Genomic DNA, 15,004 nt, shown 5'->3' with positions numbered 1-15,004 from the left:
CTAGCTCTAGGTAATATCCTAAATTACCTCATAGGAAGTCCTGATGAGTCTGAAGATATCCACCTCGGGATAAGGCTCAACATCATCACTGAGTAGCGAGTGAAGGTGAGGAATTGGTGGTAAAGTACTATCCTTATTGGTCACACTGTCCAAATACCTAGAGAAGGAGAAAAAAATTACAATGAGAAAGCTTAGCATGGCTTCCCTCCCCTCTTTCACTCCCCCTGAACTAAACTCAGCTGAATTCATATAAGCATCCCTGAACCACTTCCTATTAGTATATTCCATTATTTGAATGGCATGCCTATTTTGCCAGAAATGAATTAGTTGGGTTTTTTAAAACTCAAAACAACGTTTGCCAGAAGCGTCTCACATCCAGCTGATTACAGTGAGATGGTACAATCTGCAAGCGACTGATTGCAATGGGCAAAATAGGTGTTTAAAATGTTTTGTTTGGGAGAGTCTTATTCGATGCAAGAGATGTGAGACACCACACGACTGCTAGAACAGAGGCTTGGTGTGCTTCAGCCTTGATCACCCCTTTTTAACCCCCCAGCTGGCTGTAATGAGCTTCAACTGCTTTCCTCTCAAGATAACTTAGCTGCTGTTCACTATCTGTCTTCTACCCTGCAACTGCAGAACACTTTCCAAATCCCAAACACTTTATAAATCATCAACAAGGTTTAGAACTTACTTCTGAGCAGGAAGATGAGAAGACCAGTATCACTTTATCCTAATTAAAAAGGGACCCAGACAGGCCTGTACGGTTGCAAAGAGCTGACTTAATTCAGAAATGCACTATTCAGCTAAAATTTATTGACTTGCCACTCTCCAAGTTTGTTTTTTTCAACTGTCTGTTTAATTCCACAAAAGTCTCTTACTAATCCATTCCTAACATTAATTACCCTTGGGTTCAGGCATTTTTCCCCGTAACTGTACTTAAAATGATAACATCCAGGAAGTGAAATATTTTACCAGAACCCTCTGAAAACCTTTATAAGCTAGACACAGAAGAATATTTCAGCAACTTGAAAGAAATTAAAGCCCGACTAAGAGGGGGACAGTGATTCATAACAAAGAGTAACATCTCTGCTTACTCCATCTTGGTACACTTTTGAGACTGTCATACTTTTTTTGAAACTGTGGCCAACTCAATAGGTAGATTTGGTTACTGTATATATACAAAAACCCTTGCACATGAATAATTCCCATTTGAAAGAAGGTGTTAGAAGCAGCTAGAAGATTTACAGAGAGAATAGTGATATAAATTAAATGTTTGCTGAATCAGAACACGTTTCAGAAAGTTAAAAAGAAAAATGAAAGGAAGCACATGTAAGTAAATACCTCCCCAGGACCGTCATGGCTTCTCCATCATCTTTGCAATTCAGCAGCTTGTCCACATTAGCCTCCAGCACAGCCAGTGCTAACTGGAATATCACCTTTATTCCTTCACAGAAGAAACAGTCCACCACAACCACAGCACTCTCAAATGGCATTACACTGAGAAAGAGAGTGAGGAACCAGGAGAGGGAGATGGTGGAGATAACACCTAAGTCCTGCATACAGTCATAAAGCTGTGGAACGTAGTCCCGAGCCAACTCTTCAAAAACACCTTGATCTACCAGAGCACCTGTTGGAAGTAAGTGATGTTAGGCACATAATATCATTAGCTCAGCTGCTGAATACATACAGCCATCTAGAAAAAACATTAAGAACCTCTTCTGAAACTTGTATACATTTATACATCATTCCTATTGTTTCCTTCAGGGTGGAAAGAACTAGATGGGCCAAGTGTTCTGGGGAGGGCACCTTATTGCTTCATCCAGGATATAGGAGCAAACGCAATAACAATATACTTGTGACTCTCCCTCACCCTTTGTCATATCAAATGTTATTATGTAGGGCAAGAGTAACCAACCCATGGCATAGATGCCACAAGAGGCGCAGGTAGCCTCTGCGTGTCTCACGTGGCAGCACAGCAGCAGATGGATTAGGAAGCAGAAAGCAAAGCAGCAAATCAGGCAGGGAACACAGGGAAGGAAATAGAAAGCAGAATAGCGGATTTAGCTGGAAGCATAAGGCTGGGAACAGAATGCAGAGCAGCAGATTGGGCAGGGGAAGGAAACTGCAGAGGTACTTGGGGAGGGTGCAGGGCTAATGTCTGGCACATCTGCCAAAAAAGGTCAGCCTCTACTGATGCAGGGGCTAGCTGTTTACAAAAACCTATTTAGAGAAAACAGGGGTTTTTCTTGGTCTGAGACGGGTGTCAGATATGGCCTGTCAGCTTGATCCAGCTTTTGGAGCCTTATCATCCAGCCTGCAATGCCATTTGTGCATATATGTAGTGCACTTGTGAGAAGCCCATCTGCTGTGGGCTTCACACAGCACACGGTGGCTCCAGCCTCGCACTGCATGCAGCATCTATGCTGGACTGGCCTTACACACTGGATCTAGATGTCCAGATCAGGCCCATAGATTGGCCCTACATGCTGGAGCCGGCACCTTGGACTACTCTGGTGTGGGTCCTACATGCAGCATGTGCTCTAGCCTGGCCCTAGGCACTACAGCTAGTGCATGTCCTGGACCAGCCCCCCATACTACATGTGGGGCTGGTCCATCCTGCATGCAGTACGTGAGGCTATTCCAGAGCACACAGTTCATGTGGTACTCACATTGGGCTGGTCCTGTACACTGGGTCTAGTATGCGGGACCAGCCTGTGACCCCAAACTGACCTACAAACTGGCCTCATACCCCTCATCCAGTCTGTGGGGCCAGATGAGTTTGACACTTCTAGTCTAAGACAGTTCAGCATCTGTGGATCCCTAAATCCACCATTAATGGATTTGTTTTAGCATCACAAGATTGGTAGCAGTGGAGGAGGATGCATCCAATCCCCTAAAATATACACAGAGGCAGATATTTAACTTCCATCAACAGTGCTCCCTTCACCTAAGTAAACGTCCACAGGCTTGTGGGGTTTTTTTTCTTCCTTTCAGTCTCTGACAGTTCCTTTACGTTCAAATGATGTCAAGCTTTGTGTTTGTTCATCTTGGTATATAATTCACCCCCTCTTCTTCCCCAGAACTCTGCAATACCAATCTAATATAAAAGCTAATACAAATCTTGCTATTGTCTATTTCTACTTTTAAGTTTATTCCAAATTTAAGTGAAAGCTCATACAACTTGCACTTCTTTAACTTTCAAAAACAAGTTTCTCAAACTTTCTGAAGCCAGTTTTTTGTTCGTTTGTTTAAGCAAATTCCAAGAATTTCTACCAAATTTCTACATAGCCATCGGTTTCCCTTCTCCCCTGTAGAACAGTGACTTGACAGGATAACTCTTCCATTGCTAAAACTTCCCAATTTTTAAAAAACTATTCAGTGATTTTAGGGGCATAACCTCTCTTTCACGCTTTTGCAACTTTAATTCTTGTAGTCACTAGAAGATGCGTGATTGCTAGTTTTGGGGTTTTTTTAAATTAGTAAAGTGAGTGTAATATTTGTGAAAGTTGCCTGTGGCAGCACAGAAAGCTGGAGGATTTTGTCCACAAAACATGTACTACATAGGCAACAGCAATATAAGCATTTCCACCCTTACCAATAATGGCTTAAACATATCTGGTAAAACCATCTCCAGGGTCGAGTGGGCAGCCCAAGTATCATTTTTGCTAGCAAAGGCACGGATAAGTAATGATTGTTGTCATAGGAAATGAAAGGCAAAGATCAAGTTATTTCATGCAGGTAGTTATTACTGCCATTTTAGATGAATGACCTGGAAGGGAATCAAGCTGCCCAAACCCAACCTCTCCAACATTAATTTTCTATTTCCATACTCTGTTCTCAACATTTCTAGCCTGATTCCTTCAAGCCAAATGAAATCCTTAGTAGAATTCCATCTTAATACAAGCAGATAAGAAGTTAACATGGACCAGAAATATCTAATTAGGTAGCTGCTTTTAAGCCTTTGAGTTGGCTCCCTCCTTGCCACTTCTGTTCACATACCATCCATTGGTTTCAGTACCATCATCTGGAATCCTGTTCTGTGAAATGTGCCAAACATTTTTTTGATAAATTCTCCTCAACCTACCGACAACCCTTGTGTTGTAGTAGTCTGGCAGCATGCGTTCACACAAAGCCACAAGCAACCAGAAAGCTTCTTCCTCTTTTGCATACAAAAGGAGTACTGAAGTGACAATGTTCATGGCCTGCAAGAATGGGGGAAAAAGATATATCAGTATACATTATTTTCCAGTTGCCTTTCTATGTCTAGTGCTGCAGGGATTGGGCAGATCAGGATTTATCCTAGTTCAGAAGTTTATATCTTAATTCAGCAAGCCAATGTTTTTCCCTATGAAGTGCAGCTAATGTTTCCTAATGTTCCTGAATGGGAGAGACTTCAAAATATTTGAAAACCAAGGCTTTGGACATTATTGCTTCTTTTCGCAATAAGTTTATGGTTCTGAATGGAAAGTCTCAATAGTGCCTCTGTGTCCTACCATGGGAGGCGATTCCTTTCTTGGAGCACTTATGAAAGAATTGAGTTTCACACACAATACAGCGTGGGACTCCAGACAGTGCAACTGCTGCAACTCTCTTTGCAGGGAAGTGGTGTTTTCCCCTATGCTAGCTAATGGAAGAGATGGCTTCCACATGCCAGCAGAAATCCTTGTGGCACTGCTGCTCTTGAGCTGTCTGGAGTTAAGTGGAGTAGAAGTCTACCACTATAATCACTCCCCAAGGGAACACAAATGCATTTCATTCCCCCAATTGCATTATTTACAAGAAAGGTCTTTAGTATCTTTTTCTTCAGAAATGTGGATGTGGCTCAGAAGCTATTCCTCAATTTTCTGAGACAGCATTCAGAGCTGCAACCATTACATGAGCAAATATGGTGCATTTCTTTTTCACTCAATGCTCTTGAGAACACATCTGTACCATTAGCACAGGTACTTGCAATGTAGCTTTGCTGAAACCAGTAGGACTCTGTGTAGGTGCAAGAGTCTGGTGTCAATGTAACTCTGTACACAAATAAGACACCCAAGTGCTCATATGCACAATCAAATGTATGAACCACATATATTAGCATCCAATCACTGACTGAAAGCATAAAATAACTGAAACAGATGGGAACTGGAATGCCAGATCTTGAAAGAGTGACAAGACACTGCAGTTACCTGACAGTATCCTATGTTTGGATTTCTAAAAGCGTAAGCTGTTAAGACTCTCCTCAGGGCAGCAATGCCCATCTCATTCTGGAAGGCAGGGTGCTCTGGCAAAGAACGGTGCAAATCTCTCTCAATTTCTTCCGTGGCAAGGTTGTATTTCCCCATGGATTTCTCCACAAGGTCTTCATAATAGCCAGGGTGAGTGGCCATCTCATTAATGGCTCCTAGTAGCAAGACAGAACACCAGAAAAACAAGATACGTAAGCAAGGGTGAGTAGACATCATACAACAGAACAATGTTCTTTGTCCTCCCCTTTAACTCAGACATTTTGAATGGTAATTTTTAACACCCAAGCAAGCATCCTGAAAATACACACTGCATTATCATTTTGAAGAGGATAAAATCTGAATGGTATTTAGTCACAAAAATACCAGCTGGTTGCCTTCCTTTGGATAAGGTGGTTTCATATAAGCCCTTTCCCTTGGTAGGACTGAAATGGTGAAGGTATGCAAGAATGGCAGATCTTCCACAGTGCCCCTCCACAAGCAGGGAACTATTCTTCTGCCAAGAGTGAGAGCAGTAGCTCACTGGCAGACTCCTTCCTGGCTGGCTCCCCAGTTTCACGTAGACTACCATGGCAATGCTGCTTGTTATACATATTAGACACAGAATATACCTGACAGTTTATGGAACTTCTCATCTTCTAAAGTTTAAATATCAATCCTCATATTCTGCCTGCTAAGTATAGTGTAAAATACTTATTTTAAAAAGATATGGAAAGAGGCAGAGAAGTTAAATGACCTGCCTGTCGACACCACAAGAGTCCCTGTGAAGCGGCAGGAGTATAAATCTTTGTTGTGTGTTCAGACCCTTAGAATGGATCACACCTTTCTCAGCCACAACATCCACATTTAAAACTCCAGCCTTTACTCTTCCTGGTATACCTGCTCCTGGCCAACTCCATAAACTGGAACCATATTCGTAACTAGTTTAGAAGACAACTTTCCTGTAATGTGAGCTAATTTCCCCTTTTCAATTTATCCCCCAACTTTCTCTGTTCAATCAAGTAACAAATTTAACAGTAGGGAGACACAAACATAAAACAAACATTAAAGATCAGGGCACCCCAACTGTAAGCATACAAGGGCCACAATGTCAACTCACCAAGAGACTGATGGATGCACTGAATTTCTATACAAGTGAACAAATTGTGAATGCCCAAATTGCACAGGTAAAAATAGTAGTTGCATGACCCAGCTCTTCTTTTGACGATGCTTTCGTTGGTTTTAATACCAGCGATCTTTTCCTTTACGCACCCCCTCTGCTATTTGGTTATAGTTGGATATATAGTTACACTTTTTGGTTATTATTTTCATTTTAGAAAGTGAATCCACTTTACACAGGCAAAGGACACATTTAAATATTTAACTAATACTCCAAAAGCAAAAAAAAGCCAAGGGACTGAGTGATGTTCAAACCACACGCCAGAGTCAATTGAAATTGGAATAGCCATTTAGAAGTCAAGTTGACTGAAAGTGCGACTCCCATAGATCTTCCCATGACTCAAAAAGGGCAGGTTTATTTTAAGAATTTGTAAGGACTTTGACTAGCTCTACACAGGTATATTTGTTGCTTTCTTCTTGCTCTAAGTTTTCATTGAAACAGTTTTTACTTCTGGGATGTCAAACCATTGTAAGTTTTTTAGGGCAGGGACTAGGTTCATGTTATGTTTTGTGTAGTTTATGGATCAGATTTTTAAAGGTACTGAGATGCCTAAATATGCAGATGGATACCTACAGGATTTTCAAAGAAATAAGTCAAATGTGTTAGGCACTTTACTCATGCTGATTTCAAAAAGTCAGACATGTAATCTACTTTAAATACTTTTGAAAATGCCACTAGGCACACATCTTACTCTTCATGCTCCTGAATACATTTGAAAACCTGGCCAACTGTTTCTTCTCATGCATCGAGGTCATATTCTATGGCAAATTTACCCCAATACCCACCTGAAAGCAGCAGCCATAGTTCCCCTCTCATGCTTTCTGGAATGCCTTTGAGCACAAGGTCTCTAGTTTTTTCTGTACGATACATACAGACACCCTGTCCATACTCAGCAAAGTGAATCTTCCAAGCTTGTTCTTTCAAAAACTCTTTTGCCTAAAAGTAGACATACAAATGAACAATGAAGAGATGTAGCATCTTGGTTATATAAAACATCAGAAAAAAGCAAAGTGCCAAAGCCCTTAATTTTCTTTAGTCACTGTGGTGCTATAGGAAGGGAATAGTCTGCCAGTAACCCAGTTCTGTAATTTTGTTGTGCTGCCTTCTGCCATTGCTTACTATTTTCCAACTGGCCCCAAAACCACTCTTGAAAACAGGTACAGAACCAAAAATTAGGTGACAAATATTATCCTGACAAACTATAGAAAAACACACAGCTATGGAAAAGATGTCCTGGCGTTCTCCTTTAATATTAAGTACCTTATTACACTTCCTGCCATGCTTCAAAATTCTGACATGACATCAAATACTAGCAGGCTTCACTACTTGAGTTCTCTAAGACCCCAGCTACCACACTGATAGTAGCACTTCGAGCTCTTATTGGACAGCAACAGGTTAAAAATTAGGAAAATATTGTTACTTAAAAACAACAACTTCATTTAAACAGCCACATATTTCTCACTAGCATAATTTACAAGGATAGCAGAGATCTACCAATTTGGGGTTGAATTCCTCAGGTGATCTCCGTCGATACATAGTCATTAAAGCCTGTGTCACGGTTGGAATACCATTGCCATTCAGATTGAATTGTCGTTCTCCATCTGTTTCAGAGCTGAGGCTCCTTTGAGGGCTGGAGGAAACTATACTATTTGGCCTTGTATACATCTGCAAAAACCAACAGTCATATTATGACAGGCGACACCCACACAATGCAAGGTGCTGCACAAAAAAACCACAGTCTGCAATATCTGACTTTTAACTATGTTTTGACATAGATCAACTTGAGATGAAGGGCTGTATAAAATTTCAGCGTTCTACAAATTTTATAAAGTTAATTATATATTACGCATACACACACACACCATTTATGCAAATCAAATCTGTACTTAAACATGCTGATTACTTCATATATGACTGAAAACAAGCCTTTACATCAACAGAGTAGTATATACAATAGCACATTTATTCATTTAATACAAACCTATTGCAGATGAAATTTTAGCTAGGCAGAAAATGATTCCCCAATGGGGATTCTGCCAGGAGACTACAGTTAACAAATTTCCTCTTACAACAAACTAATATAGGATTTTCAATAAATGACTTTGATTGTAAAGATTTATCTGGCAACCAGCACAGAGGTGCTTAGTAGAGTGCTCTGGGATGGACTGAGTATTGATTAAGAACATGAGTTCTACATACATAAGAAAAAAATTACTTCCTTCAAAGACCTATTTTTTTCCTTCAAGGCCTAACCTGCAAAATCTTCCTTGGTCCTACAGTGTGGATGAATTCACAGCCTGAAGCGTCATGGCATAGTTTTTGTTTAAAGTGAAATCAGTATGAATACTGGAGGTGTATTTGCAAAGTGCCTTATCTTATATAAATCACATAACTAACAAAACCTATTTTTAAATGACAAAAGGACTTCTACAGGGATGCAAGTCGTAGCCGTGCTGGTCTGAGACAAATCTAGAACTCTTGGTTTCAAAATGATACCTTTATTAAACTAACTGAGAAATTGCAAAAAAAAATATTTTTTTCTGCAAGCTTTTGGGCTCATGCTCCTTTGTCAGGCTCAAGGAAAGTTCAAGATGGTAAGAGACTGTCATGGACCCAGAGGGACAGTTTTCCAGCTTCAGCTTCCTCTGTGCAAAACTGAAATGTATTTCCTACATATGTGGACTTTTTACCGTCTTGAACTTTCCCTAAGGCACATGAGCCCAAAAGCTTGCAGAAAAAGATTTTTTTTCTTTTGCAATTTCTCAGTTGGTCTAATAAAAGGTATCATTTCAGATTTATCATATGAAGAAGTTGACAGTTTTATATAACAGCCGAAAACTCTCAAAATGCTTGACTACACCCAAAACCTTGCCAAGAACTTTTTTCCCCAACTACTCAGTTGGTCTAATAAAAGATATCACATCTAACCAAAGAACCTTGCTTGCCTAAGAAACCATAGAATTTATCTATAACTGACAAAGTGAAGTACATTTTCACTGCATGTTTCAAGATGTGCAGCAATTTTAGAACATGGCAACAGTGATTTAAGTAGCTACTCAACAGCAGTGGCAGTAGATATTCAATGATCAGTTAAAAGTCTTATTTAACAGCTGGCAAAGAGTCATTATTTGAACGTCTGACCTTCTACCACCACGTGAGCAGACTAAACTACAGGAAAGGACTCCGTAGCTTGTAATGTGGGGAAATATGCCTATGCTAACCTATTTATATGGAAAAGATGCCCCTATGGTAATATTTCAAATACCTTAAGATGAAGCTGACTTAAATAGAACTTAATTAAGTTTTAATTGGCATTGGTCTTCATACAGAAATTTTATATCCCTCATCAATAAAAATAGCTCAGACATGGACAAAAGCTACACTTAAAATTTCCTTCATTTCAGTAAATGAATCATGCTGTCCTACGCACCTCTTCATCTGAGCTGACGCAGCTTCCAGCAATTTCTCTTTCAGAGTATATTTTTGAAGTAGTTTGTTGCAAGAAGTCAGAGATCCTCTGTACGAGAAAGTCTCTATCTTTCAAGTTGGCAAAGAGGAATGTCATTCTGTTTTTAGTGCTGATTGACAATGGGCTAGGTAATACACTGGAGCTGTCAGCCTTTTCCACTATTGTCACCTGGGGAGAAACAATAACCCCTGATCATGGTTCAGCATCAGTTAGCTTGTTATGCTTCAATCTCAGAAGTGAATCTTAGACCCCCTACTACATATTACATACATTATGCAAGTAACTGCATTAATCGTGCAATAAAATTTAGAGCATCCACATGTGCAAAATGATAATCACATGATAAAAATAACTATCCAGCTATTAAAAAAAGCCAACCAGCTGTAAAATTAGTGCTTGAAAATGTGCAACAACCCTATAGCTGGTTTCTATCCAGCTTTCATTTCATCATGTAGCAGAGCCCGCAGGGAACACCTTTGTAAAAATCAATAATGCAGCAGGTTCTTGTACAGTGCTAAAAATGGATACTCCCCTTGTTTAATAACTGACATCTCTACCCAAACAATGTTCTGCAACTCTGGAAACAAAAACTGTTATTTATCCACACCAACCCTAAGCTTTTCCAGCTCTAACTCTTTGTCCATGTGTAATAGCTTTGTCATCTTCAAAACATCACATGATGCTTAAATTGTTGTATCATGCACCATGTTTTATTTAAAAAAAAAAAAAAAAGGTGGGGGGAAGGGTGTAGTGCTTCCAGAGGAGGTGCTGAGTTTCCTAAGGCTTTCTACTTCCAAAGTTATAAAACTAGCCATGGGTTGTTATCCTAAAGTGCCATTTTTTCCTCACTGCTAGATGTGTCGGAAGGCTTTAAAGGATTACAGACTCGCCAAGTAGTTAAAAAATTATAACGTGGCTTTTAAATACTAATTGTTATAAACTGTGAACTTTGTTGAACGCGAAATTTATCTCCTAGAACATCCCTAAAACGTTTAGAGTCCGAGTCTAAATGCAAGAATTGGCTAAACTGGCCACATACAGACAGTACACACTAGCAGAGACTTTTTTCCTAGAACAGTGAATCAGCATATCTTAGAACCAAACTCTAATTTACTGCTGACAGGAAGTAAACAACTGTTTAAGAAACAATTTATCATTTTAAACAATAGGTCACTGAACAACATACCCAGTCTACCCCAGATACAGACAGAAGTCTCAAGGACTTCATTCCATGTAAATGAAGAAACTACTATTAAGAAACAATATCCCATCTCTTTCTCGCTTGCCAATAAATTGCTTCAAGGTCTAGAAAGCAGTTGTGCTTTGTTTTATCTTTGTAAGGATTTTATTTGACTTTCAAAATTGCTGGCCATGTATTCACTAGCATAGACAAACTCCACTATTTACATAGTATTCAGAAACCTATAAAGCGCAGGTCAATATTTCACTAAGTTTCTAAAAGATAAATTAAAATACAGCACCCCCTCCCTCAACTGCTAAATTATACACTAGCTATAAACATGTGAAGTATGGTCTATGCAATACTGATTATTCAATTAAAACAAAAAAAAAGATCAATCAAGTTCACAGAACGACCTCATCTCCAAAGCATACAGCACATCTATAAGTGCTTTCAACCATTCCTTCTATACCTTTTATCAGAATCTTTTAGGTAATAAAAATTGCATTAGGCACTTCAGAATAAGACAAAGCACATTTCAAGTTACCACGATCCTTCTTTAAGGATCCTGGTGGTTCATGATCAGACATTAGTTCAATAGCTTAATGTTTCATTAGTTAAAAGGACAGAATCATTTGTTCTTCGTTTAACATCTCTGAAGCATTCAGAGACCACAATCCACATTTCAATCTCTAAATGATAGTGCCCCATTCTTCTTCTCAACCAACTTCCTTTTGTTTTTCTACTAACTATAAATCCACCTGCTTCTTAGTAATGTAGAAGAGTCTCATTAAAAATATATTCAAAATACCTAAGGAAAAATGTTCCTATGTTATTTTTCTGTTCCACTTAGAGTCATCTGAGAGCGCTCAGAGACGAAGCACAAGTAAAATATGAGGTTAGACTGGATGTTACAGCCAGGATGCTGGGTTGACTGAAGCAGACACTTTTTCCTGAACACTAGCAGAAAACCAACCACTTCCCCATTCAAGTGCAGCAGACACGTAAAAGTGCTTATGCTAGAGACTGGGACCGCAGTGATGAATTCTGGGACTCAGACCTCTGTCTCTGATCCTTACTTCAGGACTAAAACTTAACAGAAGTTATCGGTCCTGATATGCTTTGTGTCTATCTAGCGACTCACAAAGCATTAGAATGCAGGGCCTGATCTAAAACTTCCTTAGGGCTTTGAATCAAGTCCCTGCAAGTTCTGAATTCCTTATGTTTTCAGTGTCAATACCCAACATCATGTTTCAACTTTCCATTAAATCTGTCAAGTTTCATGTATATATTCCCTCAGGTGCCCAAGGTCTGGACAGCCACTGGAATCCCATGTTGCCACAGCTGTTCCTGCCAAAAGCAGTTATGAGTCCATATCACATTATGCAGCTGTTCAGTCTGTTTCTTTCTTCACACTTAATTGGGCAATTTGCTGTTCCTCTTGACTTCTTTATTAACAGAGCAATGTGAATTTGCAGTCTGATCTCAGCTCATCAAGGCCAAAAGTAGCATGGTGACCCTGTTAGGAAGCTGGATTTCCAATGGAACACCATTTATTTTGATCCTCAGTGATTTGTGGAAAAAAACAAAAAACAAAAACCAGTATCTTGAAATAGACAAGTGCCTCAGCCTAGATTATTTTTTCAAAAGAGCTGTTTTGGCCCTTATGTTGTTATTCCCAGGAAAATAAGCCTCCTAGTTCGAGCATTTCTTCCTCATCCTGAAATACATGCAGATCTGTAAGCAATACTCCATATTGCAAAACTGTTAAAAGATTTTTTATTATAATATACTTAAAGCATTTTTATGCTAGGGAAATGTTAAGTCTGTATTAAATATTAAAATATTTATGCTGTATCTATCAAGCAGAGGGATTCTTTGGCAGTCTCTTCCCAAAACTGGTGTTTTGATGTAGGATTTAAATGATATCCAACTAGATTTAAAAACTGAAAAATAGTGCAGCAATTTCTGGAGAGAGGAAAACACAACATTTTGACAGTTATTAATAATGCAAAGCTGAAATCTGTTCACCCCCACAACAGCAAAGCTGTCATTTAATCAATTCACCATTAAGCATTACAAGTATTTAACTTTACATATAACACTGACAAATGTTACTATGACAGCTCTAAAAAGTCTTTCCCTCAGAAGCTTGCCTGGAGTACACTGAGCCACGAGGATGAAGGATGGAGGAATCCCAAGGGCTATAAGGAGTGGGCAACGAAGACACTTCACATATTGCAGGGGCATGAATCTAAAACTAAGATGCTATTTAATGGGTGCTCCTTTGTTGACCCAATTACAGTAACATGTCTGTAGAATAACAAACGGTTTAAAAGGGCCTTCCTGAATGAATGCAAATTAAGGCTAGGACATTGTCTACTTCTAAGAAACAAAATTATACCCCTACTCTAGAGAACTTCAAATGTCACACTTACCTCCCGGAGAGGGATAATGAGGCTGCACAAATTCTCCTCTTTACTGGTAAAGCAGATGTAATTTGTAGAAACAAACATTTGACCCAAAATGTGCATTTTGTTAAATGGAGTCCACAGGGTACAATCTGTGTGTCCATCTAGCTTCTCATCCTTGGGAAGTCGAAACAGTGCACGATACCTCTCACTCTTTGCTCTAGCATCAAGATCCCTAAAAACAGTGTTTTAAAGATACTGGTACACATGAAAATACATTTCACATGTGTAGCCTTCCTATGCAAGTGATATGAACTGTCATTTAGTTAGAAAAAAATGAAACTGCAGCATATGCTACACCAATGTAAATTTTAAAAAATTAACAGGAAAAAAATTAACAGGAAACAGTTCAGCTATGGTATAATACCACTAGTGAGAGAGAAATGGAAACATTTTCTGGATAGCATTTGGCTGCATTTTATATGAAGCTATGGAATTGCAACAAAAACTACCCATAACCACTTTTCAATGCCATTAAAACAGGACAAAGTATTCACAAATGGGTTTAATGCCCTTTTTATATTAAAACCTCAGCAAGTAAAAGGAGTTTACTTGAATAAGATGGGAACAACTACAATGGAATGCCCCTTTAAAAATTAGCAGAGCTACATAAAGGGGTCTTGGTGTAAGTCAGAATTTGCCCAGCTTCATCCGCTGTTATAAGAACAAACTGCATCAGACCAATGGTCCACTTACCCCAACATCCCATCTCCAACAGCAACAGAAGTGTGTGCTACAAAGAGAATTGAACTGAATCTCTCTAGAGCAATCCATCCTCTATTCTATACCCTCCCTAGCATCCACCATTATAGGTTTAGAGATCCCAGAGGAAACATTTCCAACCATTCAGCCACAAATCACCCATGAATTTATCTACTCCCTTTTTGAACTTCGCTATGCTATCTGACTCTAACCACCTCCTGTAGCAATGAATTCTACAAGTTAACTATACATTGTGCTCTTAATTCATCTAGGTCTATTAGTTACCTTAGAAGCCCCTTTCAATCATTTACATTCTTGATTTACTTTTATTTTCTGCACACTTCCCCCACCCCATGGATCCACTTTTTTTTTTTTTTTTTTGGTAAATGACCAAGAAGATACCACCGCTGCCCATCTCCCCCACTCCAGATGCAGTTGCCCCCCATACCCTCCACTCTGTGTTAGCTGAAAACCCCTGCTGGGGGTTTTCAGCTAACTGGAATTTTTATATAACCAGTAATCCCCTTACGCCGGGGATTCCGGATAACAGAGATTTCACTGTATTTACCATTTCAGTGCTTCATTGTAAAATTTACATGCACCTTAGGAGCTCTTGTAAACTTTTGCGAGCTTTTCCTTAAACTGCTGCAATCTAGGCAGATTTCTCCATACCTATTTCAGTGATAAGCCAAATAGTTATATATAAATCATTCTTTGCTTTTCACTACCACTAAAGAACAGTAACGCCTCTTTAATTTAAAAAAAAAATTAGAATATTGTCAGGAAATTTCG

The 15,004-nt window shown here is 39.2% G+C and overlaps 1 protein-coding gene across 2 annotated transcripts in view; it reads right to left on the bottom strand.

Annotated features, from left to right (window-relative positions):
• The window catches only part of TBC1D9 (TBC1 domain family member 9), a 77,848-nt gene that overhangs the window by 12,222 nt on the left and 50,622 nt on the right, over positions 1-15,004 (bottom strand). For both annotated transcript variants that reach the window (XM_090036492.1, XM_090036491.1), the window contains exons 6-13: positions 13,478-13,685; positions 9,821-10,027; positions 7,885-8,055; positions 7,176-7,326; positions 5,175-5,389; positions 4,088-4,205; positions 1,345-1,630; positions 28-157 (exon numbers count right to left, since the gene is read on the bottom strand). In XM_090036492.1, coding sequence (XP_089892618.1) covers positions 28-157; positions 1,345-1,630; positions 4,088-4,205; positions 5,175-5,389; positions 7,176-7,326; positions 7,885-8,055; positions 9,821-10,027; positions 13,478-13,685 — 1,486 coding nt within the window. The remainder of the gene's footprint in view (positions 1-27; positions 158-1,344; positions 1,631-4,087; positions 4,206-5,174; positions 5,390-7,175; positions 7,327-7,884; positions 8,056-9,820; positions 10,028-13,477; positions 13,686-15,004) is intronic.

The sequence above is a fragment of the Crocodylus siamensis genome, chromosome 2 (genome assembly GCF_052110815.1).
Source record: "Crocodylus siamensis isolate JL-2025a chromosome 2, ASM5211081v1, whole genome shotgun sequence".
In the NCBI taxonomy this organism is placed as follows: Eukaryota; Metazoa; Chordata; order Crocodylia; family Crocodylidae; genus Crocodylus; species Crocodylus siamensis.
Note: the sequence above shows the minus strand (reverse complement) of the source record. Positions and strands in the feature narration are given on the sequence as shown.